This window comes from Sus scrofa, chromosome 15, assembly GCF_054392235.1.
Source record: "Sus scrofa isolate SSC_HxYL_T2T_F1_AM1 chromosome 15, Sscrofa_HxYL_maternal_Yorkshire_Landrace_v2.0, whole genome shotgun sequence".
Classification (NCBI taxonomy): domain Eukaryota; kingdom Metazoa; phylum Chordata; class Mammalia; order Artiodactyla; family Suidae; genus Sus; species Sus scrofa.
This window is the reverse complement of record NC_139397.1, coordinates 52032560-52059806: the sequence shown is the minus strand read 5'-3', so window position 1 is coordinate 52059806 and position 27247 is coordinate 52032560. Positions and strand designations below refer to the sequence as shown.

Below are 27247 nucleotides of genomic sequence, written 5' to 3'. Positions count from 1 at the left end.
AATAAACACAGCTTTTGTGTCCAGGCACTTAAGCCAGAAGTGATTAAGACAAGTGCCTTGTCCTTCAAAATACCACCACCAAATATGGAGACTGGAAATATGCCAATGTGTACAATGCAAAAATCAACCAACATTCATGGATGGCGCACTCAAATCTGGCCCCGTGATGAATCAAAGGAAAGATTTTATTTGTTTGGGGAACCAGCTATGTTTCCAAGAAGGAGGTCGAATTTGAGATGGCCCCTGAGAGATGGTGGGTTGGAGCTTGGAGGCAAAGCTGGAGGAGGCAAAAGGTCAGCCAGAGCAGAGGCAAGGGTGAGAGGGAAGCCAGGAACAGCTGATGCTTGTTCCATTTCCCTTTCTTCAGAAGGACTTGGGAGGACCCCTGGGGGATGCATCAAAGTTCCAGAGATGGAATTGATGGGGAGATGCTGCAGCCGATAGAGGAACTGGAAAGCTCAAGATAATGGGTGATAAGAAAGCAAAGGAAGTATTTCAGGAAGAAATACCAGTGTCACTGATGCAAATTTCACAAAGGAGGAATAAAACCTGACAACTGTTGGAACATCGGTTTAGAACCTCTTGTGGATTCCTCTAGAGATTATGCTTTATTTGAATTACAGGCAAGTCATTAACACTTTCTAAGTTGTCTGTTTGGTAACAAATAGCACCATAAACAGAATTTTGAAAAATAATAATAATAACCAAGCTTTTAATTTTTCAAAAAAAAAATTAATCTGATTTGGCTTCTGTAGACTTCAAGGAGACATTTTCACAAGCTGAAGCATTCTCATCGTGTTTCTGGATTTTTCATTTCCTCTTTCGGCAGCATTTTCGGCCACTCACAGAACAGCTACCTATCTGTTCCTCTTTTGGAAGGCAGCCAAGCACAGCACAGCGGCCGCGTCTTATTTTGCAATAATACCTTTGTAATGTATTTATGATTCTTCCATTACCTGAAATGAAGAAACAGAACACACAGGGAGATTTTAGGAAGGCTGAAGTCCAAAGTCTTTCAGAATTTCTCAAATAGGGAATTCCCGTCATGGCGCAGCAGAAACATAACTGACTAGGAACCATGAGGTTGTGGATTCAATCCCTGCCTCACTCAGTGGGTTAAGGATCTGGCGTTGCTGTGAGCTGTCATGTAGGTCACAGACGCAGCTCAGATCTGGCATTGCTATGGCTCTGACATAGGCTGGCAGCTGTAGCTTCAACTAGACCCCTAGCCTGGAAACCTCCATGTGCCACAAATGCGGACCTAAAAAGCAAAAATAAAATAAAATAAAATAAATCTCAAATAACTAATCTGTTGCCTTTCTTCCATTCTTTTATTTCTTTTTTTCCCTTCTTCTATACCATCAGGAGTAAAGTAGAAGATAGGACCAAGGACACATTAACGAAGTGTCTGAGGGCTCAGCTCAGGCGTAAACGACCATGATGCTGAGGAAGTTGTGTGACCATTGGCAGCTCCCTCCCAAGATGACCCCTGGGCCTCTCAAGCCACCCCAAAGATGCTCCCTCCAGCCGGTAAAAGGTAACCAAATGAGAGTTTCTGCTTCTGTTCTCAGCTTATATCATTTTTCCCATCAGCGTAAAAAGTTTGACATCACTTTCTTCATGTCTCCTTAACAGGTCTAACAGTCTTCCCACAAAGAGGTGGTGTTTTTTACCTAGTTAGTCTCTTAAGAGTGAATCAGAAGAGACTGGGAAACCTGCTTTAAAGGTCTTGATGATCCTTGTCAGAAAAAAGGAAATTGGTGATGTCTGGTTTCCGGACAACATAGGTAGCTCTTTGGTCTAAAACTCCCTGAAGAGTGGAGAGGGCTGACTCTGAGCTTATATTCTCAGTTCTTCAAGCCTAACTTCTAGCCCATCTTACCTGGAAGAGGCATCAGAAACAAGAAGAGCAAGGCAAAGAGAAGGTAGTGGATCCTCATGGCTGGTGGCTTCGCAGAACACTGAGACTGGATAGGAAGGCGTGCTTGGTCACTTTATAAAGATTCCAGGTCCACAGCCACAGGAAGATGTACTCAACAGCTTCCATTCCTGTAATATCACAGTGATGACCATATGCCATATTCCCGGTGCCTCATGCCAACAGCTCTTACGAAACAGACCACGCCCACTCACCCAGGGGCTTAATTACAAACCTCAAGGGGAAGCAGAGCTTGATGTGAGCACTGGGCATCCCAAGGCCTCTAGGCTCTGGGTGTTTCTGTGGATCTGCTCAGGTCTGGCTGTAGGCACAGGTGGGAAACATCCACCTGCTGGTAGAAAAAAAGTCCTAGGGTGGGTAGCTGGGAGCTTTTGCCTTCTTCCTAAATCCTGGGGAAGTCTGAGGGCCACCGGAACCACATCAGTCACGTCCAAGGCTGGTGTGTTCAGAAGCTAGATGTAAACCAGAGCTGGCCAACCCGAGAGCCTGCGTGGAAATGCCTAAAGTTGCAGTGAAATGGGGTCAGCTTTTAAGTAGTGTGGGAAGGTAGGAAAATTGGACTATGTTTCAGGGACTCTGCCCTTAATTCTCTTGGCCTGGACAGGGTGCTGCATTGGAGTGAAAAACAGCTTGTACTTAATCATCTGAAAACTACCAAATTCATGAGTCAGGAAGGTATCTCATTTTCCTCCATCAGAGAAAGACAATGTTGGCATGATATATTTGATGGACTGGATTATCCACACTGTTGGTGACACTCCTGATACAAATGAAGGCCCTGGGAAGATACATTCAAGGTCTCTGGTTACTCTGGGCTCATGAGCATTCAAGGAAGTGCAGGGGGTAGGGATGGCCACTGGGTATAGATTCAGTGCTTCTTAAAAAACAATTAAGCTTACATGTTAAGGAATCCAATCAGTGCTTTATACTTGATAGATTATGTTCTTGGGAGCTGGAAGCATCGTGGTGTTAGTTGGCTGTTGCACCATGTGAATGCAATTGCAAAAGGCCCACCAGGATTTTGGGGTATGTTAGATCTAAGACTGTGTTCAGGATCCTGGTGCACTGATCAGATTCTGTGAGCAAACTCCCCACACCTACTCTAGATGCAGAGAAGTACCATGTGCTTGGGGGAGGGGAGGGGAGGGAAAGGGTGAGATGCAAAGAGGGGCAGTTCAGCTTCTTCTCTTGGGGAATGCCCATGTTGGGCATACAGTCAAATAAACTGCAAAGAGTGGATTTCAATAAGTGCCATAATAGGGGTGCAAGCACAGGGCTGTGGAAATGTAGAAGAAAGGTAATTCACACTGGAAGGCAAGCTTAAATAGCAGATTTAAGAAGAATTTGGGGTTGTAGACTCTTCATCATTTAAAAAAAAATCTCACTTTCCTTATCAGTTCAGGGTTTGAGAGAAAAAGCAGACATTTTTACTTTATTTATTTATTGAAGCATATATGTTTCAGGTTTACAATATATTGGTTCACACTTTTTACAGGTTATACTCCAGTTATAGTCAATATAAAATATAGTCTGTATTTGTATTCCCAGTATCGTACAATGCATCCTTGTATCTTACTTTATACCTAATAGTTTGTACCTCTTAGGCAAGTTTGTACTTACTCCCCCACCCTAATATTGCCCCTCCCCCCTTCCCTGTCCCCACAGGTAACCACTAGTTTTGTTCTCTATATCTGTGAGTCTGCTTCTTTTTTGATATGTTCACTAGTTAGCTGTATTTTTTTTTATTCCACATATCAGTGATAACATATAATATTTGTCTTTGACCTTTTTCACTTAGCTTAATGGCCTCAAAGTCCATCCATGTTGCTGCAAAGGCAAAATTTGTTCTTCTCTATGGTCGAGTAGTAGCCCATTGTGTCATGTACCACATCTTACTTTTCCATTCATCTGCTGATGGACGCTTGCTTCTATATCTTGACAATTGTAAATAAAGCTGCTATGAACATTGGGGTGCCTGTATCTTTTCAAATTACTGGTTTTGTTTTTAAATATATACCCAGGAGTGGAATTTCTGGGTCATAAGGTAGTTCTGTGTTTAGTATTTTAAGGAACTTCCATAGAGCTTTCTACAGTCCTGCACCAATTTGCCTTCCCCAAAGCAATCATGTTTAAATGGGGAAGGAGATGAATGTGGGTGAGGAGGCCAGGGCTGACTGTAGAGTCTCTCTCAGTGGCACAGGGGATAAAGGAGAGGGTGGGCGAGGTGTCCTAGAGAGTTAGACTTGGCTCCCAGCCCAGGCGCAGGCTGGAGTCATCAGAGCTCTGGTGGCTGGGGATTACTGACTTTTCCACTTGGAGAACAGACCTCCTCAGTGAACCCTGGCCTAACCTGTTCCTTCAAAGACCAGGAGGCAGCTCCACCACTGGGAAGCTCTTGGGAGTGAAAGCGACTTTGTCTTGTCAGCTAATTTGGACGCTGGGGACTGGGGAGTGGGCTATGGAAGTGGTATCTTCCCACCCACAAAAAGACTTTTGAGAAGCATTTCTGCATTTTAAGATGTTTATAAAAGTTATACTTGCTGGGATTTCTCTGGTGGCACAGATTTGACCCCTAGTCTGGGAACTTCTGCATGCTGCAGGTATAGCCAAAAAAAAAAAAAAAACTTATACTTGTAAAAATTCAAACAATAGAAGAGTGAGCCTCTTCTTCACTTCTTCTCTACCCTGGGGAATCATCTGTAATTCTGGTTTGCCTGCTTTTTGACTTATTATGCTTTTTTTGTTATGTCACAAATATTTTTGGCCTCCCAGGTAAGAGCAGTGACACGTTTACTATCGAGTAATGAACATGTGCCTTGGAGTCTGACAGCACTGACAAGAGCTGGGGCCACTCCCCAGGCTGAGGGCCTTGAGTCACAGGCTTCCATAAGGCAGGCCCTGCCAACAATTGTGCCAGACAGGCTGGGTTCTCTCCCAAAACTGAGTCAGCAATTTTTTTTTTTTTTTTTAGGTTGGGAGAGGAGAGATGAGTTACTCAACTATTCTTGCTCATGTTGATCTTTGTTCTAATCTCCTCTAATCCTTTCTTTAAAAATTCCATTTTTAAAATATGGAGCAAAGACTTGGTTGAACAAAGTTTTCAGTATGGGGCAGCACTATGTGGAAGGCAGAAAAGCAGGCTGGAGTGAGATGTTACCATTTAACTCTCGCTCTATCATTTATCATTTGGGTTTACTTGAATCAATCCCTTAAGCTCTTTGAGCATCTGTACCTCAGCAATAAAGCACAGAGAGTAGTAAATGTTCAGTTCCGAGTGAAAGCCCTATGAGTCAATGATGCGAAATTGATTCATAAACTGCAAATTACCATGTGATCCATGGGTCACCCATGTGACCCTGGGAAAGATAACCAATGAGGGCTGGTTAGCAATATCAAGATAGCTTAGCGATTATGGCCTGGGCTCCCTGCCAGGAAACCCAGGATTTCCACTCTTCTTTATCTTCACATAGTCTAAGGGTGGCTCAGCTGTTCTCCTTTGCAGCCATTTACATCTTGTCAGGACCACTATTATTTAAGCTAAATAGGCAAAGATAGACCTTATCTCAGTGCTACAGATCTGAGTGACTTTCTGAGAGGTTGAGTGACTTTCCCTGGGCTGCCAAGCTAGTAAATGGCAGTGCCCTGTAGGGAACCATATGCATTTCCCAGGCAGCCCTGCCCTCCAGGCACCATGTAGATTTGACAAAAGGTAGAAGATGAGAGAGCAGGGATTGGTAGAAGCCAAGATATTTATCTTCCTGTACTTCAGAAGGCATATTCTCTGTGCCTCCAATTTCAACCAGGAAGCTACTTCATCCATGGGCCTGGCTTCCACCAGGCAGGTCCACCATGGCCTGACTTATGTTGGGTGGTCCATACCCTAGGCTTTAGGAACGTTACCTTCTGCCTCCCTATGCCCCTGTAGCTCTAGGAATAGTGGTGTCTTTTTGCTGTTGCAAATTCTGAGATGACTTACCATACATTTGCTTTCTCATCTCTTTTATCACCGCTATAACCAATTGTCTATATTAACCCCCCCCCCCATTTGAGAAGCTTAAATTTACTTCAGTTTCCTTTGTTGGATTTCGACTGACTTCCAAGTCCATGCTCTGTCATCACAATATTAACGTTTTGTTAATTCTTCCCCTTGTGGTGACAATATATTGTTACTAGCTAGAGTAATACATTGCCACACACAGCCCTCGAGTCTACTCTATCAACATCTTACAATTTAGCATAACACAGGAACTTTGAGATGATGGTCTCGAGTTGCCAGCTGCTACCAACTTGTTTTGGCCCTTGTTACACATTCTCACAATTATGTGCTTCCCCTTGTAGGTATCTATGTGAGGCAGTTTCTAGAATCCAAATTCATTACTGTTATTTAAGCTTAATTATTTTTCTCTGAGTGATTGTAAGCAAGAACATGGAAGAAATAGGAGTTCCCATTGTGGCTCAGTGTAAATGAACCTAATTAGTATCCATGAGGATGAAGGTTTGATCCCTGGCCTCACTCAGTGGGTTAAGGCTCTGGTGTTGCCGTGAGCTGTGGTGTAGGTCACAGATGTGGCCTGGATCCTGCATTGCTGTGGCTGTGGCGTAGGCCAGCAGCTGTGGCTCCAATTTGACCTCTAGCCTGGGAACTTCCATATGCCACAGGTGCAGACTTATAAAGAAAAAAAAAAAAGGAGTTGGTGCGGGAGAAAAAAAACCTTGCCTTCAGTATGTAGCCATAGACTATTTTTCTCTGGAAGGGTAGAAAACTGTACCCTTCCTTTAGTCTGAAACCATCTATAGAGGTATTTTGTTTTGTCAGTGTATTAGGCCTCGATGGTGGTTTAAAAACCACCTTAGCACTTAGCCTTATTTCCCCTGCTTAATGCATTTATATATTTATATATAAATTATTATTTATATATTTGCATATCTCCTGAAGGCATCTGAGCTGCTACTCCTGCCTTAAAAGGTATTGTCTTCTAATCCAAGTCAGAGAGCTACATCTCAACATGAGGAAGTGGACCGGGAAGGGCACAGCCTTCATTTCGCACAAGGTGACTGAGCTGTCGTCTTCACCAAACCCCCTGGGTGTGGGCTAATGCTTTCTATTATGCTAGGAGAAAGGATTCTTGCCATTTTTGCATCTTCCAGACATAGAGAAACATTGTGGACCCACTTGCTTCTTGAAAATATTCTTAAATGTGAACATTTTATTGGATATTTTGCTCTATCCTGTGTACAAATGAATAGAAGAAATGTCAATAGAAAGGTGAAGGGTGGCAACGTGAGAAAGAGACAAGAGTGGACATAAGCATGGCTGGCTCACTGTGAGTCACAGGACTCCTGATCTGGTTGATCTAGGTGGCACAGAGTCAGAGACACAACTGTTCTCCATGGCAGCCAGAGTACAAAGGTGGCCAAACCCAGAGCACATCCGGGAACAGTGAATAGTCTGGCCAAAGCCCAGCAGACAAGCATGGGGACAAGCTTGCGTTAATTTTGTAGGCAAATTGGGGCCATAACAAGAATTCATGAAAAATTAGACCTAAGATTTAAATTATCTAAAATGCTGACACCACCAACACTCTTTTTTTAGGGCCGCACTCATGGCATGTGGAGGTTACCAGGCTAGAAGTCTAATAGGAGCCATAGCTGCCGGCCTGCACCACAGCCACAGCAATGCCACATCCAAGCCTTGTCTGCGACCTACACCACAGCTCATGGCAACGCCAGATCCTTAACCCACTGAGTGAGACAAGGAATTGAACTGGCAACCTCATGGCTCCTAGTCGGATTCATTTCCGCTGAGCTACGACGGGAACTCCTACCAACACTCTTTCAATAAGGCTGAGGAGGAAGGCTGAGAAAGCTGTGCTTACAACATGGGCAATGAATCTGGTGATAACACTTTCAAAAACGGTTTCAGGAGTTCTCGTCATGGCTCAGTGGTTAATGAATCCGACTAGTATCCATGAGGATGCAGGTTCCATCCTCTGGGTTAAGAATCTGGCGTTGCTGTGAGCTGTGGTGTAGGTCACAGATGCAAATCAGATTCTGAGTTGCTGTGGCTGTGGCTGTGGCCGGCAGCTGCAGCTCCAGTTGGATCTCTAGCCTGAGAACCTCCATATGCTGCGAATGCAGCCCTAAAAAAAAAATTTTTTAAATAAATAAATGAATAAAATAATAAAATAAAATAAAATAAAAAGGAAAAACAAAGCAAAAAATGGTTTTAAAGATCATTTTTTTTTTTTTTTTTTTTGTCTTTTGTTGTTGTTGCTGTTGTTGCTATTTCTTGGGCCACTCCCTCGGCATATGGAGGTTCCCAGGCTAGGGGTTGAATCGGAGCTGTAGCCACCGGCCTACGCCAGAGCCACAGCAACGCGGGATCCGAGCTGCGTCTGCAACCTACACCACAGCTCACAGCAACGCTGGATCTCTAACCCACTGCGCAAGGGCAGGGACCGAACCCGCAACCTCATGGTTCTTAGTCGGATTCGTTAACCACTGCGCCACAACGGGAACTCCTAAAGATCATTTTTATAATCTGCCTCCAAGTGATGTCTATCAGTGACTCCAGGAGCTTGGCCAGTGGGAGACAAGCCATGATGCCAGGCACACTGCCCAACACTTCTACACCTCAGCAGCAACGTGGCCCTGAGAACAACTAGACATAGCTGCCAGCCTGAACCACAGCCACAGCAACGCCAGATCCGAACCACGTCTGCAACCTATGCTGCAGCTCACAGTATTGCCAGATCCTTAACCCACTGAGCGAGGCCAGGGATCAAACCCACATCCTCTTGGATCTCGCTGGCTTCATAATGAGCTGAGCCACAATGGCAACTCTGACATTGTCATTTCTACTCTTCATTTCTTTCTATGAAAAATCAATTAATTTGACGAGATGGTGCCCAAGATCCTCTTTGGCTAAATTGCAAATGCTTTGCACCCACCATGTCCTACCTGCCTACAGTCACTCCCCACTCCTCGGAAAGTGGACAACTCCAATCCAGCCAGACTCACTGATTCCCCACCACTGCCACTGAGGACAGACTTCATGGAGCTCACAGATACAGAGATACTTCTAAGCTTTGGGAAAGGAAGAATAAACTGGCAAAGTGATTCCCTGCCCCTATTTTGCAACAACTCTGCAGAGAGCCTCTTAGGTGATGCTTTGGTCACAAGTCCAGATCCTCTCAAACTACCCTCTTTGACTTTGCTTCCAGTGAGGACCATACTTCCTTGATGTTGCCTAAGAATATTACACAAAGAACAAGAAAAAATGAGAGCCATTGCACAGGGAACAGAACCTCTCAGGAGAGAAGAGTCAGAAGATTTTGCTTCCTCCAGTGGTGAACCCTTGGGCAGTGCCTACTCTGTGTTTGCTGGAAGGGAATTGCACAAAAGACCTTGGCTTCATTGAATGAACATTCATATTATACTTACACTGGGGTTTAAAGGGTGGATTCTTCCACTTGTGGACACACCCAGTTTGACTTTTGCCAGGAGAAAAAATAATGTCTCCTTCATTAATACAGCTTTAAAAAAATTTTGACTATTCCCTATTTTTCTCTTTGTAGCTTAGACACCTTAATGATCTTTCTTTTTCTTTCTTTTTTTTTCTTTCTTTCTTTCTTTCTTTCTTTCTTTCTTTCTTTCTTTCTTTCTTTCTTACTTTCTTTCTTTCTTTCTTTTTCTTTCTTCCTTCCTTCCTTCCTTTCTTTCTTCCTTTCCTCCTTTCATCCTTTTTTTCCTTCCTTCCTTCCTTCCTTCTTTCTTTCTGCTACACCCCAAGGCATGCAGAAGTACCTGGGCCAGGGACTGAACCCAAGCCACAGCAGTGACCCAAGTTGCTGCAGTGACAATACCAGATCCTTAACCCACTACAACACAAGGGAATTCTGATGATATCTTTTTTTAATAAGAAGATACCCTAATGGTTTAGAATGTGCTTTTTTTTTCTTTTTCAGCCACGTCCATGGCATATGGAAATTCCCAGGTTGGTCAGGGATTAAATCGGAGCCACGGTTGTGATCTATGCCATAACTATGGCAACGCCAGATCCTTAACCCGCTGTGCTACAGTGGGACTCCTAGAATGCACAAATTTAAACAAAGATATAAGAGACATATAAGGCACCAAAAATTAATTCTTTCTCTTACCAAGTATTTTTAACTTTTGTGAATAGACGGCACAGGAACCAACTCTCCCCAGTGAATCTCCACATTCCAGACTCTCCTTCAAATCTGTATGTTTTTACCTATTCTTGCTTCTTCCCTTCTCTTCTTTTTTTCTCTTTATGGCCACACCTATGGCATAGGGAAGGTCCCAGGCTAAGGGTCAAATCAGAGCTGTAGCTGCAAGCCTATATCACAGCCACAGCAATGCAAGATCTGAGCCACATCTGTGACCTGAGCTGCAGCTTGCAGCAACACCAGATCCTTAACCCACTGAGGGAGGCCAGGGATCAAACATACATCCTCATAGATACCAATTGGGTTCTTAACCCAGTGAGCCACAATGGGAACTTCCCCTTCTTGTTTTAGAGGAAGCTTTTCTCTTTTCCTAGGCTCTTCTCTCTATACCTAGAATCAGTCTCTTTTTACCACATACCATTCCTTATCCTCTTTCTCTATCATACCACTTTCTTACCTTCTCTTTCTCCACTAGTTCTTTGGTTCTGGCCCACAACTGCCCTTAATAATCTACTTAAAAAACAATCTCTCCTTAACTCCTTTCTTCCCCTCAAACCATTACATCACTCTCTTTACTCATTCATTATCAAATTTCTCAAGAGTGGTCTATACTACCATATATTCCTTCAACCCAGTGCTCCTAAATTTGCTTCCCAATATCTGTCTTAAGAAATATATAAAAGGAGTTCCCGTCGTGGTTCAGTGGTTAACGAATCTGACTAGGAACCATGAGGTTGCAGGTTCGATCCCTCGCCTTGCTCAGTGGGTTAAGGATCCGGCATTGCCATGAGCTGTGGTGTGGGTCGCAGACGTGGCTTGGATCCCACATTTCTGTGTCTCTGGCATGGGCTGGCAGCTACAGCTCCAATTAGACCCTAGCCTAGGGACCTCCATATGCCGCAGGAGCGGCCCTAGAAAAGGCAAAAAGACAAAAAGAAAAAAAGAAATACATAAAGGGCACTCTCTTGTAGCTCAAAAATGACTTTTACCTCTCCAATCCAATGGCTGCTTTGTCCACAATCATCTGATTTGGTCTCTTTGTGACATCAGACTAGTGGGCTCATTTCAATCTTGAAATGTGTCTCTCTGCTTCAATTCCATATCCAGAAGACTCTGTGCTCAGCTGCTCTATATTAGGGCTTTGGGATCTGATGCTTTATTTTTTAATTTTTTATCTTCTTAGGATCACACTCACAGCATATGGAAGTTCCCAGGCTAGGGGTCCAATTGGAGTTGCAGCTGCCAGCCCATACCACAGCCACAACAACTCGGCATCCGAGCTGTGTCTACAACCTACACCACAGCTCACAGCAATGCCAAATCCTTAACCCACTGAGAGGCTAGGAATCAAACCACATCCTCATGGACTAGTCGGTTTCATTACCTCCGTGCCACAATGAGAACTCTGGGGACCCGATCTTTAAAAGATACAAAAATAAACAATATTTAGTCTCTGGGCTCTGTGCCCTTCACTGTTTCTCTGTATAATGGTGGAAAGACATAATATAAAAAGCATATGCTTTCCAATTTCCTCCTCTGATTTGATTGTTGTCTTTGATTCACAATGGAATTTTTCTTCCTTCTGTTCCCTAAGCTATTTGTTGAGCACATACTCCATGCCAGACACTGCACAGGGCAATGTATCTGCATTTATTTAATTTGAATCATGAAATAACTCAATAAGGTTTATATAATTATCTGCATTTCACAGATGAAGAAGCCAAGACCTAGAGAGGTAGATAAGGTACCCTATGGTCTTTATCTATTCAATTCTTACCCCTGACCCTCTCATGGCCCCACATAATCCTTGGGATATGGGTTATCTATGCCTCTATCAGATGAATTTCATCTTTATTATAGGTCTGGGCCCCTTTCCCAAATTTCCTGACTGATCTTTACATCCATTTGGAGAGAATTACCATCTAGCATCTTACCCTCACCTCAGCATGTAATCTTCCATCACCTTCACCTTCCAATTGCTTGGTAACAGAAGGTAGAAATTAAATTCTTTCTGATTCTTGCCTTTTCCTAATGACTCAAATGCAGTCACTCACTGTATCCAGTCAATTCATGCCACATAATTGTGTCGCACAATCTGCAGAGCCCAGCCCAAATACCAACTCCTCCTGCTCCTGATGACTCTGGTTGAAAGTGACTGCTCCCTACTCTGCATTTATGCAGGGTCTGTTTTGTGCTACACTTGGAGTTATTGCCAAACTCCATGGTAAATGCCATATACTATCAACATTTGTGGACAATTCTTATCACCTTTAATAGATGGTGTCTTCTTATTTGTGTCCTTGTGTCAATGAGAAAAGAGATACTCATGTCCCACATTACTTTCATCCTTTGAATAACAGATGGTATATACAAGTAAGAAACATGGGAGAAATATCATATGGGAGAAATAATATCAGAACATCAGCAGGCAATGCAAAGTCAACAAAGGATTTTTACAAAGGACAACAATTTGAACAAATTTATGTTTTAGCAAAAATTTTACAGCAAATATATGTAGGATGGGTTAGAGGATTATGAAGCTAAAGGCCAAGAGACTAAGAGCTGAACTAAGGGCTGTTTAGTCCCAACAACAATGGGATAAAGAGACAGACTTGAGAGCTGGAGCCACCTAAACAGTAGAATCAAAAAGCGATAATCTTGAGCATGAGAGTGAGAGGAAGCAGGCTAAAAAGACTGCCAGTGTTCTGATCAGGGGACAGGTCGATGGCGGTATCATTAATGGGGAGAGACCAAGGTGGTGTCATCCAGCAGGCAGGAAGGGAGACATGCTCTGAAGAGAGCCAGGCTGGAGATATGGCACCTTTCAACAGGCTCAAACTCATCCAGGAATTTGAAGCCTTAGCAGTGATGTGATGCTGTATGCCTTTCCCCAGAGTCTAAAATCACACCCAACAAGGTGGGGCTGCTCGCCTGCCACCTGAGGGAAAAATCAAGGATAGTACATCAAAAATTTGTGTAAGGCTAACCTAAAGATGGCCTCCTACTCATCTGACAGAGATGTTTTCATTCCAAGTAAAACAAAGTGCACATGCTGCCTTACTTTCTGTTTACACTCTAATATTTGACTACATTTTATGCACAGCCCACTGAAAATTCACCAGGCAGCAACTCTTAACACTAGCCTACCTGGTCTGCTGTCTGCTTCCTTGAAGAGGAATCTTAGGGTATAGGTGGCTCTTAGAAAGCAATCATTAGAGTATAGCTGGCTCTTAGAAAGCAATCATGAATTAAACTCATCAGAGGGCTAAGGGCTTGGGTGGAAGAAGTGATGTATTCAAAGGTGGGACCCCAGGGAAAATTTTTGAAAGCATCATGTTTTTGTCATTACTACATAATCAGAAATAATACCTGACACGAACCTATTGGCCGTTGCTGAATGAGAAATAGGAAACCATCAAATGTTTTACAAGTAATGACTGACATCTACTGAGCTATTACATACCTAGTATTGTAATTGATGCTATAATCACTTTTCCGACAAAAACGTGTGAAATCAGTATTATAATCTGAATTTTTAAATGATTATTATTACTATTTTTTATTTTTTATTATGGTTGATTTACAAAGTTCTGTCAATTTCTGCTGTAGAGCATAGTGACCCTGTCACACACATATATACATTTCCTTTCTTATATTATCTTCTGTCATGTTCTATCCCAAATGACTGGATATAGTTCCCTGTGCTGTACAGTAGGACCTCATTGCTTGTCCATTCTAAATGTAATAGCTTGCATCTACTAACCCCAAACTCCCTGTCAATCCTACTCCTTCCCCCTCCCCCTTGGGAACCACAAGTCTGCTCTCTATGTCCCTAAGTTTGTTTCTGTTCTGTAGATAGGTTTGTTTGTGCCATATTTTAGATTTCACATATAAGTGATATCATATGGTATTTGTCTTTCTTTTCCTGACTTACTTCACTTGGTATGAGAATCGCCAATTCTGTCCATGTGGCTGCAAATGGCATTATTTTGTTCTTTTTCTTGGCTGAGTAGTATTCCATTGTGTATATATACATCTTCTTAATCCATTCATCTGTTGATGGACATTTAGGTTGTTTCCATGTCCTGGCTATTGTGAATAGCGCTGCAATGAACATACAGGTGCATATATCTTTTTCAATGAAAGTTTTGTCTGGATATATGCCCAAGAGTGGGATTTTTGGATCATATGGTAGTTCTATATTTAGTTTTCTGAGATATCTCCATACTGTTTTCCATAGTGGTTGTACCAATTTACATTCTCACCAACAGCGTAAGAGGGTTCCCTTTTCTCCACACCCTCTCCAGCACTTGTTATTTGTAGACTTATTAATGATGGCTATTCTGACAGGTGTGAGGTGGTACTTCACTGTAGTTTGATTTGCATTTCTCTAATAATTAGTGAGGTTTGGATTTTAAGGATAAGGAAATTGAAGCTAAAAAAATGAAATAAGTTGGTAAAATTCAAGTTGGAGTCAAGGTTCATCAGGCTCACAGATAATGCTAAATATCCACTCTATGACTTGAGATCATTATAATTATGTCTTATATACATATATTCATCAAAAATTTCAAGAGTGGGGTTTCCCAATGGAAAGACAAATGACCACATATTGTGAAGAATGAGCAGAAGAAAATTTAGGGAATTGGGAGTTCCCGTCGTGGCTCAGCGGAAATGAATCTGACTAGTATCCATGCAACGCAGATTCCATCCCTGGCATCGCTCAGTGGGTTAAGGATCTGGGGTTGCCGTGAGCTGCAGTGTAGGGTTCCGAATTGCTGTGGCTGTGGTGTAGGCTGGTAGCTATAGCTCCAATTCAAACTCTGACCTGGGAACTTCTATAAGATGTGGGTGTGACCCTAAAAAGATGAAAAAAAGAAAAAGAGACAGAAAGAAAAAGAAAAGAAAATTCAGGGAATTGAAGCTATACCTCACTCACTCCACCCAGCCCACAGAACTGTTTTGAGATTTCCCAGGTAATTATCTTATTGAAGTACCACTATGGCCTTTACACTGCCAGAGCACCAAGAGGTACTCAATCAGATGATGAATCTGGTATCTCCATCTCAATCTTCCATATTAAAAAAAATGTTGTGTTTACACACATCAGAAACCAGAAAACCTTTACTGAAATAAAACTAGATAATACAATAACATATGGCTTTGCTGGCCATAGGCTTTCTGCTGCAATTATTCAACTCGCAGTTGTAGTGCAAAAGCAGTCATTAGCATAGGCATGACTTTGTTCCAATAAAACTTTATTTACAAAAACAAGTGACAACTGGATTTAGCCAGTGGGCCATGGCTTGCTGGCCCTGGCATTTATGTGTAAGATAATGAGTATGTAGGCAGCCTCTAAGATGGCTTCAGACCTACCTACTTGGATTCAAGCTCTTGTGTAACCCCTCCTTTTGCTTATGGGCTGGCCTCACTGACTCTTTTCTTTCTTATTTTTGTATCTTTTAATCTTTATATTTTCAACAGTGACTAGGAAAGTGCTTTTTTCCTAAAGGATATTGAGTAAATATTTGTTGACTCTATGAATAAAAACATTTAATAATGATGTTTCTCTTGAATTGTAAGACCAAAGCTTCTGTAAAAAGTCTTTTTTTTTTTTTTGTCTTTTTTTTTGCTATTTCTTGGGCCGCTCCCACGGCATATGGAGGTTCCCAGGCTAGGGGTCAAATCGGAACTGTAGCCACTGGCCTACGCCAGAGCCACAGCAACGCTGGATCCGAGCCGCGTCTACGACCTACACCACAGCTCACGGCAACGCCGGATCGTTAACCCACTGAGCAAGGGCAGGGACCGAACCCGCAACCTCATGGTTCCTAGTCGGATTCGTTAACCACTGCGCCACGACGGGAACTCCTAAAAAGTCTTTTTAATGAAAAAAAAAGAAGAATGTACATATATGTATGATTGGGTCACTTTGCTGTACAACAGAAATTGAAAGAACACTGTAAATCAACTTTAATAAAAACAAAACAAAAAAACAGGTACAAGTAAAGATCTTATCACTGACTTTTTTCTAATAAATAGAATGTAGCAGAAGTGATGGATGCCATTTCTGAGACCAGGCTATAAATAGAGTATGGGCTCAATTTGGGGTGCTTGCTTCCTCTCTTACTGGCTGACTCTGGGGGAAGCCAGGTACCATGTTTTGAGCTGAACTATGGAAAGGCCCATGTGGCAAGGAGCTGAGGAAGACCTTTGGCCAATGGCCAGGGAGGAAGTCAGACCCTTAATCTAATTATCTACAGGGCACCATCTCCTGCCAGCAACCACCTGAGTGAGCTTAGAGAAGTGAATCCTTCCCCCTGAGGTTCCTGGTGGAATCACTGCCCTGGCAATGGGCTGGCTACAACTTCATGAGAGCCTTGGGCCAGAAGCACTCAACTAAGCCATGATGGTTTTTACAATGCATAGAAATTGTGAGATCATCAATGATTATTTCAGCCATTACATTTTGGGGTAATTTGTTACATAGTAATGAGTAGCTACTGTTGTGAGGTATGGTACAAACAATGCACTACACAAGATTTGGAAACAAAGATTTTCAGTCTCAGAGTTTCTGACAAATTCACTGTGAGTTGAGGTTGCTGCTGACCTAGTCTGGGCCTTCCATTTCCTGTCTGTCTGCCAAAGGAGCAGTAGCAATGCATTTCTGACATGGTTACAGTTCTAAATCTTCCTATTTCATTTAATCAAGTCAAACTGATCCTGCCTCTGAACCAGAGTTGTGAATTGGCATTCTGTGGCTGAAAGATCACCCACCAAATTATTTTGATATCATTGCCAACATTGAAAGGACTAAAGCTTCTGCAGAAAAATCCAGAATTCTGGCATCTTCAGAAAAATGTGATGATTTAATCCACATTCTTATATTGTAACATCCACATTCTTATATTGTAACATCCACATTCTTATATTGTAACCCCTTACACAGAATGCAAGCCCCATGCCTTATCCATTTCTCAATGCCTGGCTCTGAATGGATAAATGCCTTATCCATTTCTTAATGCCTGGCTCGAAATCACACTCCATCTTGCTTAGAGGTTCCCTAAAACAGATCAAATGTGTTTTCCTATCTACCAATTATGCCTTGAGTCCAGGACACTGACCATTTTATGGCTCAACTGCCCTTTGTGAAATTCAGCTGTCATAAAATCTGCGACCACCTGTTCTCCTATGCTGCCCCAGGGAGGCCCCTGCTGGGAACCTGGGCAGGGTGTACATGTGGTCCAGGGCAGTCCCTGTGCGTTTCCCTCCCTCTGGACAGATCAAGAAGATCTCTCATCCCTCCCACGACCTTTCCAGGGAAACACACACTCGCGCTACACTGCACTCACATGCAAAGAGACACATGTATGCATGCACACGCACACACTAACACAGACTCATGTACACATGCATGCGTGTGCACAGAAGTACAGCACTCGCTCTAGCTCCCATGGGACCTATGTTTGTCTCATATTCCCTCTGCTCCTGATCCAGAAGAGCCTGAAAAAACTTCCCTTTGTCCCACCTCTTGCAGGTCCTCACTGTCCCTCTTACATGATGCCATTTATCCTTTAACAGTCTTTGAATCTTCTCTTTCTTTTTCCCATTCTTTCTCCTTCCACTTCCTTGCTCTGCACCACCCCCCACTTTACAGTATTATACATTTTTCTATTTACCTATGTTGTTTGCATTTGTATTCTCATTCTTTTGAGTGCTAGGCATTGGCTCATAAAAAATATGGACTATATATATTTATCTGTATCTATATATTTAAATTACTGTGACTTAAAATTTGTTTTGTTTTGAGGATATTTTTGTGTTTTGTTATAAGCATTTCACAAGACATGTAAGTTTCAGGAAACACCCTGGCCCAGGGCCAAGTCTCAGTTTTAGCACATACTAAAAACAGCTTACACCTGTCTAGACTTGCACACTCAGCTAAGGAACTTGTCTACTGACAACAAGCTATAAAAACAGGGGGAAAATTCATAAAATATCTAGATGTTTTCAGGCACTGTACACATTTTCAAAAAGTAACTGGTAATGGCCTGGACTTTATTCTCCCCAAGGTTGGTATTTTGAGTCATCAGGCTGTCATGTATTGTTGTGAATGCCATGGCTCACTGAGCAAGAGATGCATGGGGTGGCAAGGGGCGCGGACACATAGCTTTCCAGATTTACCTCTTTCTAGCTGGTTCTCTGTAGCCTCTTCAGAGCTGGATTTTATTCCAGACAATGGTGCTCAGTGTCACAGGCTGCCTTTGCTCGGTTGACGGATGTTTCTATTTAAATCTTACTTCAGGAACCCTTTTGATGTGTGCTTGTTACTGGGGAGACATGGAAGCTTTAGGTGTGAGCCTGCAGACCCCCTGAACAGCTCCACCAATTTACTCAAAAAAAGGAGACCATAATGTGTACCAAATTTTTTTCTTCATTTCTGTCTCCTTTGAGTGATCTGTCTTCTTCTATGACCACTCCTTAATACCTGTGTCTTTTCCCAATCTTTTACCCCATTTTTATGGAACAAAGCCACCCCTTCTCTCCGTCTTGCTCTTGCTTTCTATCTGCCTCTCTTCTTCTATCTCTGTTCTTGTGTCTGTCATTGTCTCCTAACTCCCCCTCTGTTTCTGTCACTCTATGTGTGTGCTTCCACTTGTGGTCTCTCTACCTCTGCTTTTGAAGGGAATGCCATGGCCTCTAGGTCACTTCTCATCAGAAGTCTCCTCCAGACAGGCCACAGTGTGTCTAGTTCTTAGGACCACCCTCTCCAGCCAGCTGAGGGAATTTCCTGTTTGGGAATCCTTCCTCCCCGGGCCATGCAGATGCCTCTGGGTTATTCTGGGAAAGCATGACCAGAACACACAGTCTTGCTTCTGTCAACAAAGCTCAGTGATGACACATATCGTAAGTTCACAGGGAATGAGGTAACAGAGATATGAATCAATCCTCATTTTCTGTGGGGAGAAGAGCTCCAGGAGAGTTTCATATCTCATCTAGGACCAACCATTCTCAAATCCCAGTGAGGCAGGCATAGGGCAGGTAGGAAATACGACCAAGCTGAACTGGTCAAAGCCATGCTCTCTAGGCGACTTTATTCATTTAAAAAAAATTTTTTTTCTAGCTCTGTTCTTTAAAAAAAAAAAAAATTACTGGATTAGAGTTGACTTACAATGTTGTGTAAGTTTCAGGTATACAGGAAAGTAACTCAGTTATACATATATCTGTATCCATTCTTTTTCAGATTCTTTTCCCATATAGGTTATTACAGAGGATTAAGTAGCTATCCCTGTGCTTATATAATAGATCCTTGTCAGTTACATTTATTGTTGTTGTTGTTTGTCTTTTTAGGACCAAACCCTCAGCATATGGAAGTTCCCAGGCTAGGGGTTGAATCAGAGCTGCAGATGCCAGCCTACACCACAGCCACAGCAATACCAGATCCAAGCTGCATCTGAGACCTACCCCATAGCTTGCGGCAATGCCAGATCCTTAACCCACTGAGTGAGGCCAGGGATTGAACCTGCAAATGCACGGATAATAGGTTCTTAACCTGGTGAGCCACAGTGGGAATTCCTAGTTATTTATTTTATATATAGTAGTGTGTATGTGTTAATCCCAACCTCCTAATTTATCCCTCACCCCACATTTCCCCTCTGGTAAACATAAGTTTGATTTTGAACTCAGCCATTAAAAAAGAACAAAATAATGTCATTTGCAGCAGCATAGATGGACCTAGAGATGATCACACTAAGTGAAGTCAGAAGAGAAAGATAAATATCATATGATATAACTTACATGTGGAAAAAAATTTTTAAATGATACAAAAGAACCTATTTACAAAAGAGAAACAGGTTCAAAGATTTCTAGCTCTGTTCTTAACAGCAACAAAATTTCAAGGTTTGAAAGGATGGTCAAGGTCATGTAATAAAATGTTTTATGTGATGTTGAATCCTACCTCTTTTTGAACACTTCCAATGTTGGCGAACTCACTGTTTCCAAAAGGATCCCATTATCTTTTCAGTTGCTATGACTAGTATTTTACTTTCTCCTTATTGAGGCAAAATATGCTCCCCTAAAACTTGTCTCATTGTTCTTATTTGGTTCCTGGTTCTCAAAAACCTCTCTCTTCCTTTGTTTTTTTCCTTTCTTTTTAAAAATAGATTATGTCCTTTTCATTATATTTGACTTTTTGATTTTTAATTTGAATATAAACTACAAATAAAATTATAAGATATTTGAAGTGTACATCATGATTCAGAATACTTGTACATTTTGAAAGGATTCTCCCCTATGTAGTTAATTAAAACATTCATCTCACACCTTTCTTTTTTTTTTTTTAACTTTTTTTTTTGTCTTTTTGCCGTTTCTTGGGCCGCTCCCACAGCATATGGAGGTTCCCAGGCTAGGGGTCGAATCGGAGCTGTAGCCACAGGCCTACGCCAGAGCCACAGCAACGCAGGATCCGAGCCGCGTCTGCAACCTACACCACAGCTCACGGCAACGCCGGATCGTTAACCCACTGAGCAAGGGCACGGATCGAACCCGCAACCGCATGGTTCTTAGTCGGATTCGTTAACCACTGCGCCACGACGGGAACTCCACCTTTCTCTTTTTTTTCTGCCTCCTCCTCTTCTTCTCCTTCTTCCTCTTTTTTTTTTTTTTTTTCTGTCATCTTAGGGCTGCACCCACAGCATACAGAGGTTCCAAGGCTAGGGGTCAAATTGGAGCTGTAGCCGTCAGCCTACACCACAGTTCACAGCAACGCTGGATCCTTTACCCACTGAGCAAGGCCAGGGATGGAACCTGGATCCTCATGAATACTAGCCGTGTTTGTTAACAACTGAGCCACAAAAGAAACTCTTCTTCCTTTTCTTCTTCTTCTTCAGTGATAACCTTCTTCCTTTTTTTTCCTCTCTAACCTTAAACACTAATTTCAAACTTGGCTAGAGTGGAAGTTACCCAGGACCAGCTGCTCAGACACGTGGTGATTCTGGGAAGAAGTGAGATTGGGCTGTGCTTCTTTCTTTCCCCAAGAATTTTCACCTCCAGCACAACAGCTCTTTTGCATCCAGATTAAAGATGTCTACTGTTTTCCTGAAATCTTCTTGAGGAGACTGTAGTCTCGAGTGAGTAATTAGAGTTTATGGAGGTCCTAAGAAGTCTACAGGAAGCAGATTCCAAATTTCAGGCAGGCAGAAACTGCTAACATTTAGTCAATATCCACCTGTTAGCAGGGGACTGAGTATTGGGAGGAGGTGGCAGGGGAGTTTCTTGGGAGATAATCCTAAACTGGGGTTTTCCACTATCCCTGTTTTCACTCTCCTTGCCTCCACTCAGGCCATCAAATGTAAAATGCATTATTTTAATGCATTAATAAAAAATGTTAAACTATGAAGTGTGTGTATCTTTTCACATGGAATTTTAATTTTACATTTATTGAATGAGCTCTTTGAAACATATTTAGACATGACTACTTATTTCATTTATGCTTTTGCATAAATGGAAAAAAATAATTTCCCATATTAAGAACATTATTAATGAAGCAATTCTTACAAGAGTGTTTGACTAGGACTCTTTTTCCAAGTCTGACACCAATTATGCAAATTTTGATGGTTTTTTTTTTTAGTTTTAAAGAAGGTATCAACAGAAAGTTTCCAGTCAAAAACCAGAGCTTATGTTCTTTTCTCAAATGACACTTACATAGTTGGTTGGATAGAGAACTGAAGAGCTGCTCCTGAGGTAGGGGTTGAGGAGGCTATGGAGGGAAGCATCAGTTGTATGGCCCGGTAGGGTCAGAAAAGTGAAGGGAGGACCAATTACCAGAGACCCACACCCTCCAGGGGTGGTCAGAGTGGGCATTAGCATCTGAGAGGGAACTTGCTGAAGCGGCAGAAATTCTAGAACAAGCCTTCCGGCCATCACTGTGTTTCTCATTCTTCTTCCTTTAATGCGGAGCTGTCTCTCTAAAATACCTTTCCCAAGACTCAGGGTGTCCTCCCTCCATGTGAAGAGAGCACTGTGGATGCCAGAATGGCTGAGAGAAAAGAGGAAGAACAGCTCAGACAGCAGTAGTGCAGATTCACATGGTGAGTCAGAGCAGGGCTCCGTCCTTTCCCAGCAGACTCACGCCTGGAATGAGCCAGCTGAGGGCTCCCTGGAATTCACATCCGCCTGACCAGCTGATAGCAAGAGTCATGGTGACTCAGGAACAGGATGTTCAGGTGTGATGTATGATGCTAGGTGTGGGGCAAGGCCAGGTGAGTACCACAAACTGGAAAAGCTGCACATTTCACTTTATTGTTGCCACTGTGCTGCTACAGAGAGGATCCTGGGGGAGCAAAGACAGGACCAGCTACCAGTCAAGGGTATATGTTTAAGCCAGGTCAGTGTCCTCACCCTTAAGAAATCATCTCCTTTAGCCCTGTGGTTCTCAATGCCACTTTGGCAGTAGTTAAGAATTACATATTGTGGAAGTTCCCATTGTGGCTCAGTAAGTTAAGAGCCCAGCAGAGTCTCCATGAGGATGCAGGTTCAATCCCTGGCCTCACTCAGTTGGTTAAGGATCAGACATTGCTGCAAGCCAAGGTGTAGGTCATAGATGTGGCTCAGGTCCACAGTTGCTATGACTGTGGCATAGGCCTGCAGCTGCAGATCTGATTTGACCCCTAACCTGGGAACTTCCATATACCAAAGGTGTGGCTATAAAAAGAAAAAAAAATTATATATTGTGCCCAATGAACCACATAGGGACCTGATTGTCTAGGATGGGTCTTTAAGCTGTTTTTGTAAAGACACTTGAGCAAAACTACTGTGCACCCAGAGTTGAGACCCATTGCCGCAGGTGGCAGCTCATGGTGTTTCAGTGGTCTCCAGAGGTTCCACGACCTCTCCCCAGCACCGCAGGTATGCAGCAGCTCTCAGTCTTCAGCCACATCCACTCACAACAGTAACTGAGGTTCTGTCTCCAGAGAACCTCAGAGAAGGGAACCTTGAGAAGGCATCATTTCACCACACAATCCTCAGACATATTAAAAACTAGAAGGAAGCCTTGCCCTCCCACTCGGAAAGAGAAGTGCCACTCAGTGAAGAAACATCAAATGATGGTCTCCACTCCGACAGAGATGCAGCGTCTGTGAAAAGTCTCACATTACTGGCTCTCATTAATAGGCAGAGAGACAGAGCTCAAAGAGAAGACATGCCAGATGGGCAGCTCTCATATCCAGATAAAGACACCATCCTCTGAGGAGAAATGGCGGAAGTTTGGCCTTGACCTGAGAGAGACGGACAGTGTCCTTTAAAGAGAATGCCTATGACCTGCCCTCTTTTGCAAAGACACAGATCACACTGAAAGAAACACCAAGAGCTGCAGCCTTTCTTTCAAAAAGAAAGATCTCTGAAAGGAGCAATGCCTGATGGCAGTCCTTTGTCACACACAGGGAGACAGGGCCCTCTGAAGAGAAAGGCCAAGGTGAGAAACCTTCCCTTTAGTCAGAGATAGCACCCTCTGAGGAGACCTCAGGATGACCAGTTCCCTTCCTCAGATGCAGAGACAGAGCTCAAAGATGAGAAAGGTCCCATGGCCATTCTCCACTTCAGCCAGAGAAATGGCTCTTTGTGAGGAGAAATCATGAGTGACTGGCCTTCTTTTTCAGACAGAGAAAGTGCTTTGAGAGAGAAAGACAGCAGCCATCCAGCTCTTTTTTTCAGACAGGGAGACAGCTCTCTTTAAGGTGAGATAATAGAGGGTCAGCCCTCCTCCTTCGACAGAGAGATAGCTCAACTAGGAGAAATGTTGCTGGCTGCTGTGCTTCCTCAGGCAAAAAGCCAGCCCTCTCTGAGCATAAATGTTTCCAGGTGCAAGTTTGCTCTCATTACACGACAGGCCAATAAGTCGAGATGAGTTCTGGGCCGAGAAATAGCGGCTTTAAGCAAAAAAAACAGCAGACTGAGAAGATGGCGGACTGGTGACTCAGAGAACCATCTCCTCTCAGTCAGAATTCAGGCTTCTTTTATACAAGAAAGGGGAGGGCAGGGAATGGAGGTGTGGTTAGTTGTTGCAAACTTCTTGGTGCAGAATTCCTTTGTTCTTATAACTGTTCACATAGGTCACGATGTTCCTGTAAACCTCCAGCAAGAGAAATATGTTCCTCTGTTCTGCAACTTTTTAATCTAAAAATGTAATACCCTTAGAGGTCATAACCTTGGGAATAGACTCTCCTGTATATTTCAGGCTATAGGCAGCATATGCAAAAGGTGCAGAGCCAGGATGGCTAAGAACAAGTGACAGAGGACAAAAGTTAAAGGAACAGATCTCATATGGAGTCAGATTTGTTCTTCCCTATTACAGAAATGCTCCGTGACAGACAATCAGCATCTCAGACAGGTACAGAGCTCCATGAGGAGAAATGCCGGAAAACCAGTTCTTCCATCAGGAGAAAGCAGAGCCCTCTCCTCACAAAGGAGAACTGCAGCAGGGCCAGCTCTCATTTTTGGACAAAGAGACAGCAAGCCCTCTAGGAAGAGGAAGACTGGATGGAAGCCTTCACTGCACAGAGAAGGAGAATGTTCTGCACAGACACAGGCCTGAGAGCCAGTTTTCCTGCTCGGACAGTCAGCATCTTTGAGGGGGAAATGGCAATCGACTGGCCTCCACCTCACAGAGAGACAACGCTCTGAGGATAAACACTGGGTGGTTGGGTCTCACCTCAGAAAGAGACACAGGGTCTCAGAGGAGACAGGCAAGATAGCCAGTGCTGCAGCCAAGAGAGACACTGAGACAGGGAAAGACAGAGAGACAGAGAGAGAAACAGAGAGAGGGAAGGAGACATTTTGCTAGGAGGGGAAATGCCAAGGCCAACCTCCTCCAACACAGACATGGCACTCTGTGAAAGGAAATAGAGGAAAGTCAGTTCTCCTTTAACAGAGAGACAGCTCTGTGGGGAGGTCAGCTGGATTACCAGGCCTCGTCCTCGGAGAGAGGGACAGCACTGTGTGACAGGAAATGCTGGCTGTGCCTGGGTCCCTGGGTGTCCAGTACCATTGTCCTGTAGATCTGGGGGCCCATGGTAACCAGCAAGCCCTCAATGGCCTGTGTGGGGCAGTTCTCACCCCCATGTGAACTCATACGCCCACACTTCTCTGCAGTGAGACCTGTGACTTTCTCCTAGGTAGTCAACTGTGGAATAAGCTGCAGGTGAGGGGTAAGCACTTGGTATCCCATTGGTAGGAAACCTGGAAACCACAGGCCATCTGGCCTTCAGCCACTCTGAGGACAGTGGGAACTGCAGATGTGCTGTTATCAGTCTCTGAGTTTGGTGGAGGCTTACTTACTTCACCCCCAAGTGAGGGATGTAGGCAAGGGCCATGGGTGGATTTCTGAGCTTCCAGCCCTGGTTTCTGACTCCTAATTATATGATTGTGCCCAACTAGGTTCTTTCTGAGAAGATGGCGTTAACTGTGCTTCATGGAGGAGGATCCCAAAGGCATTTCCAAAAGAGGAATTGTAACACGCTGAGCTACTGTACCATGATTGTTAATGTATATGGCTTGGGGCCTCACAGAAGAACTATCTTGAAAGATTTTCTTGTGTGTTTTGTTAAAATTCCTTCTCATTCTTTGATTGCTGTTGTGCCTCCAAAGGCAGCATGATTTTCAGATGGCAGATAACTACTCTGTGAGAGCACTGATGCCTGACCATGCTCAGTGTGAGGAGGTAGCATTTGGCCTGAGAGATTTTTAATGATATTAGCAAGGTGGTCTCCCCAGGACAGTGTTGTCACAGGTGGGATCTGGTGGCAATAACCAACTTTGGAGGCAGGTGATGGCACAAGCTTATCACCTTTCTCTGCAGCTTATCTGTGTTCAAAGATTCCACGATCTGAAGAAGACAAGTGCCTTCATCTGAAGAGTCCAGGCGATTCTCCATAAAGTGAAAGACACTGAACTCAGGTGAGTGATGGCTTCATCTAAAAGTGGCTTAAAAGTCCACTTAGGCTATAGTTGTACAGGGAAAAGACCTTGTGTACATGTGTCCATGTATGTGCATGTCTATATTTTGATCACTAAATTACTCCACCCACAGGTATTCAAATGTGTTGTGTACTATTTCCACACTGAAAAGCAGTCTCAAACCACTCTTACTATGTCTTCTTTGAATCAAGAAGACTCAGACATTAAATAACAGATCACCCATATCCCCAATACAACATCAGTCACAAGGAATCTGAAATAAGCAGATTCAAATATATGCCCAAATGACCAGTGAGGAGCTGGACAGGGATGACAGATCCAAGACTAGAACCCAGGGGTTTTGATTCCTTGTTCAAGAGTCTTTCTATGACACTGTGCTGCCTATCAGGGCAGATGGTTTTGTTAAATGACTTCTTGGTCTAAGATTTTTTTTGTTCTAGGATTTTGTGACTGAGGAATATGTGTTAGCAGGCAAATGTTTGTTGTGGAGACTCAGGTTCCAGGGGGACTCTTCATGGCATCTTCTTCTTATTTTTTAATTGTATTGGAGTACAGTTGACTTAAATATTGTCTTAGTTTCAGGTGTATAGCAAAGTGAATCAGTTATACAGATATAAATATATATATATATATATATATATATATACACACACACACACACATATATATCCATTTTTCCCCAAATAAGTTATTACAGAATATTGAGTAGATTTCCCAGTATTATACAGTAGGTCCTTATTGGTTATCCATTTTATTTATTCCTCATGGCTTCTTCCACCCTTGCTCCTCTAGTTCTGCTGCTCACAGTGGGGAGCAGTGAACCCCTGAAAATGAATGGACTGCATGCTCAGCTGTGAGGCAATGTAATACAGAAGAGCTAGTAAGGGCTTTGTCCCACTTTCTGGCCAGTTGTGAGAGAAATGATGGGAGTGCAGGCTTTAGGCTATGACAGGGATGTGGCAATAGTTACAGTAGGGTGTCCCTGGTCCCCCGATGGCCACTATGTCCTGTCCTTGGGTCAAAAGGGACAGCAGTGATGGACGAAGAAGATCTCTGTTTGAGGCTTGGCTTAATTTATTCATTCCTTCACCTGTTTCACATTGACTGCGCTTGGCTGGTCATTAGCATTACACATAGTAGTAAG

The 27247-nt window shown here is 43.1% G+C and overlaps 1 protein-coding gene and 1 long non-coding RNA gene across 5 annotated transcripts in view; one reads left to right on the top strand and one right to left on the bottom strand.

The window, feature by feature from the left end:
* Window positions 1-566: 566 nt before the first annotated feature.
* The window catches only part of LOC404703 (prepro-beta-defensin 3), a 103187-nt gene continuing 76506 nt past the window's right edge, over window positions 567-27247 (bottom strand). For 2 of the 4 annotated variants that reach the window (XM_084998334.1, XM_021074698.2), the window contains exons 2-3: window positions 1883-2049; window positions 567-956 (exon numbers count right to left, since the gene is read on the bottom strand). In XM_084998334.1, the coding sequence (XP_084854460.1) occupies window positions 811-956; window positions 1883-1940 (204 nt within the window). In that variant the 5' untranslated portion in view covers window positions 1941-2049 and the 3' untranslated portion in view covers window positions 567-810. 4 annotated transcript variants of the gene reach the window in all.
* LOC146395841 (uncharacterized) overlaps window positions 25418-27247 on the top strand; it is a 20298-nt gene continuing 18468 nt past the window's right edge. The window contains exon 1 of the long non-coding RNA XR_014829772.1: window positions 25418-26082. This is a non-coding gene — a long non-coding RNA (uncharacterized LOC146395841). The remainder of the gene's footprint in view (window positions 26083-27247) is intronic.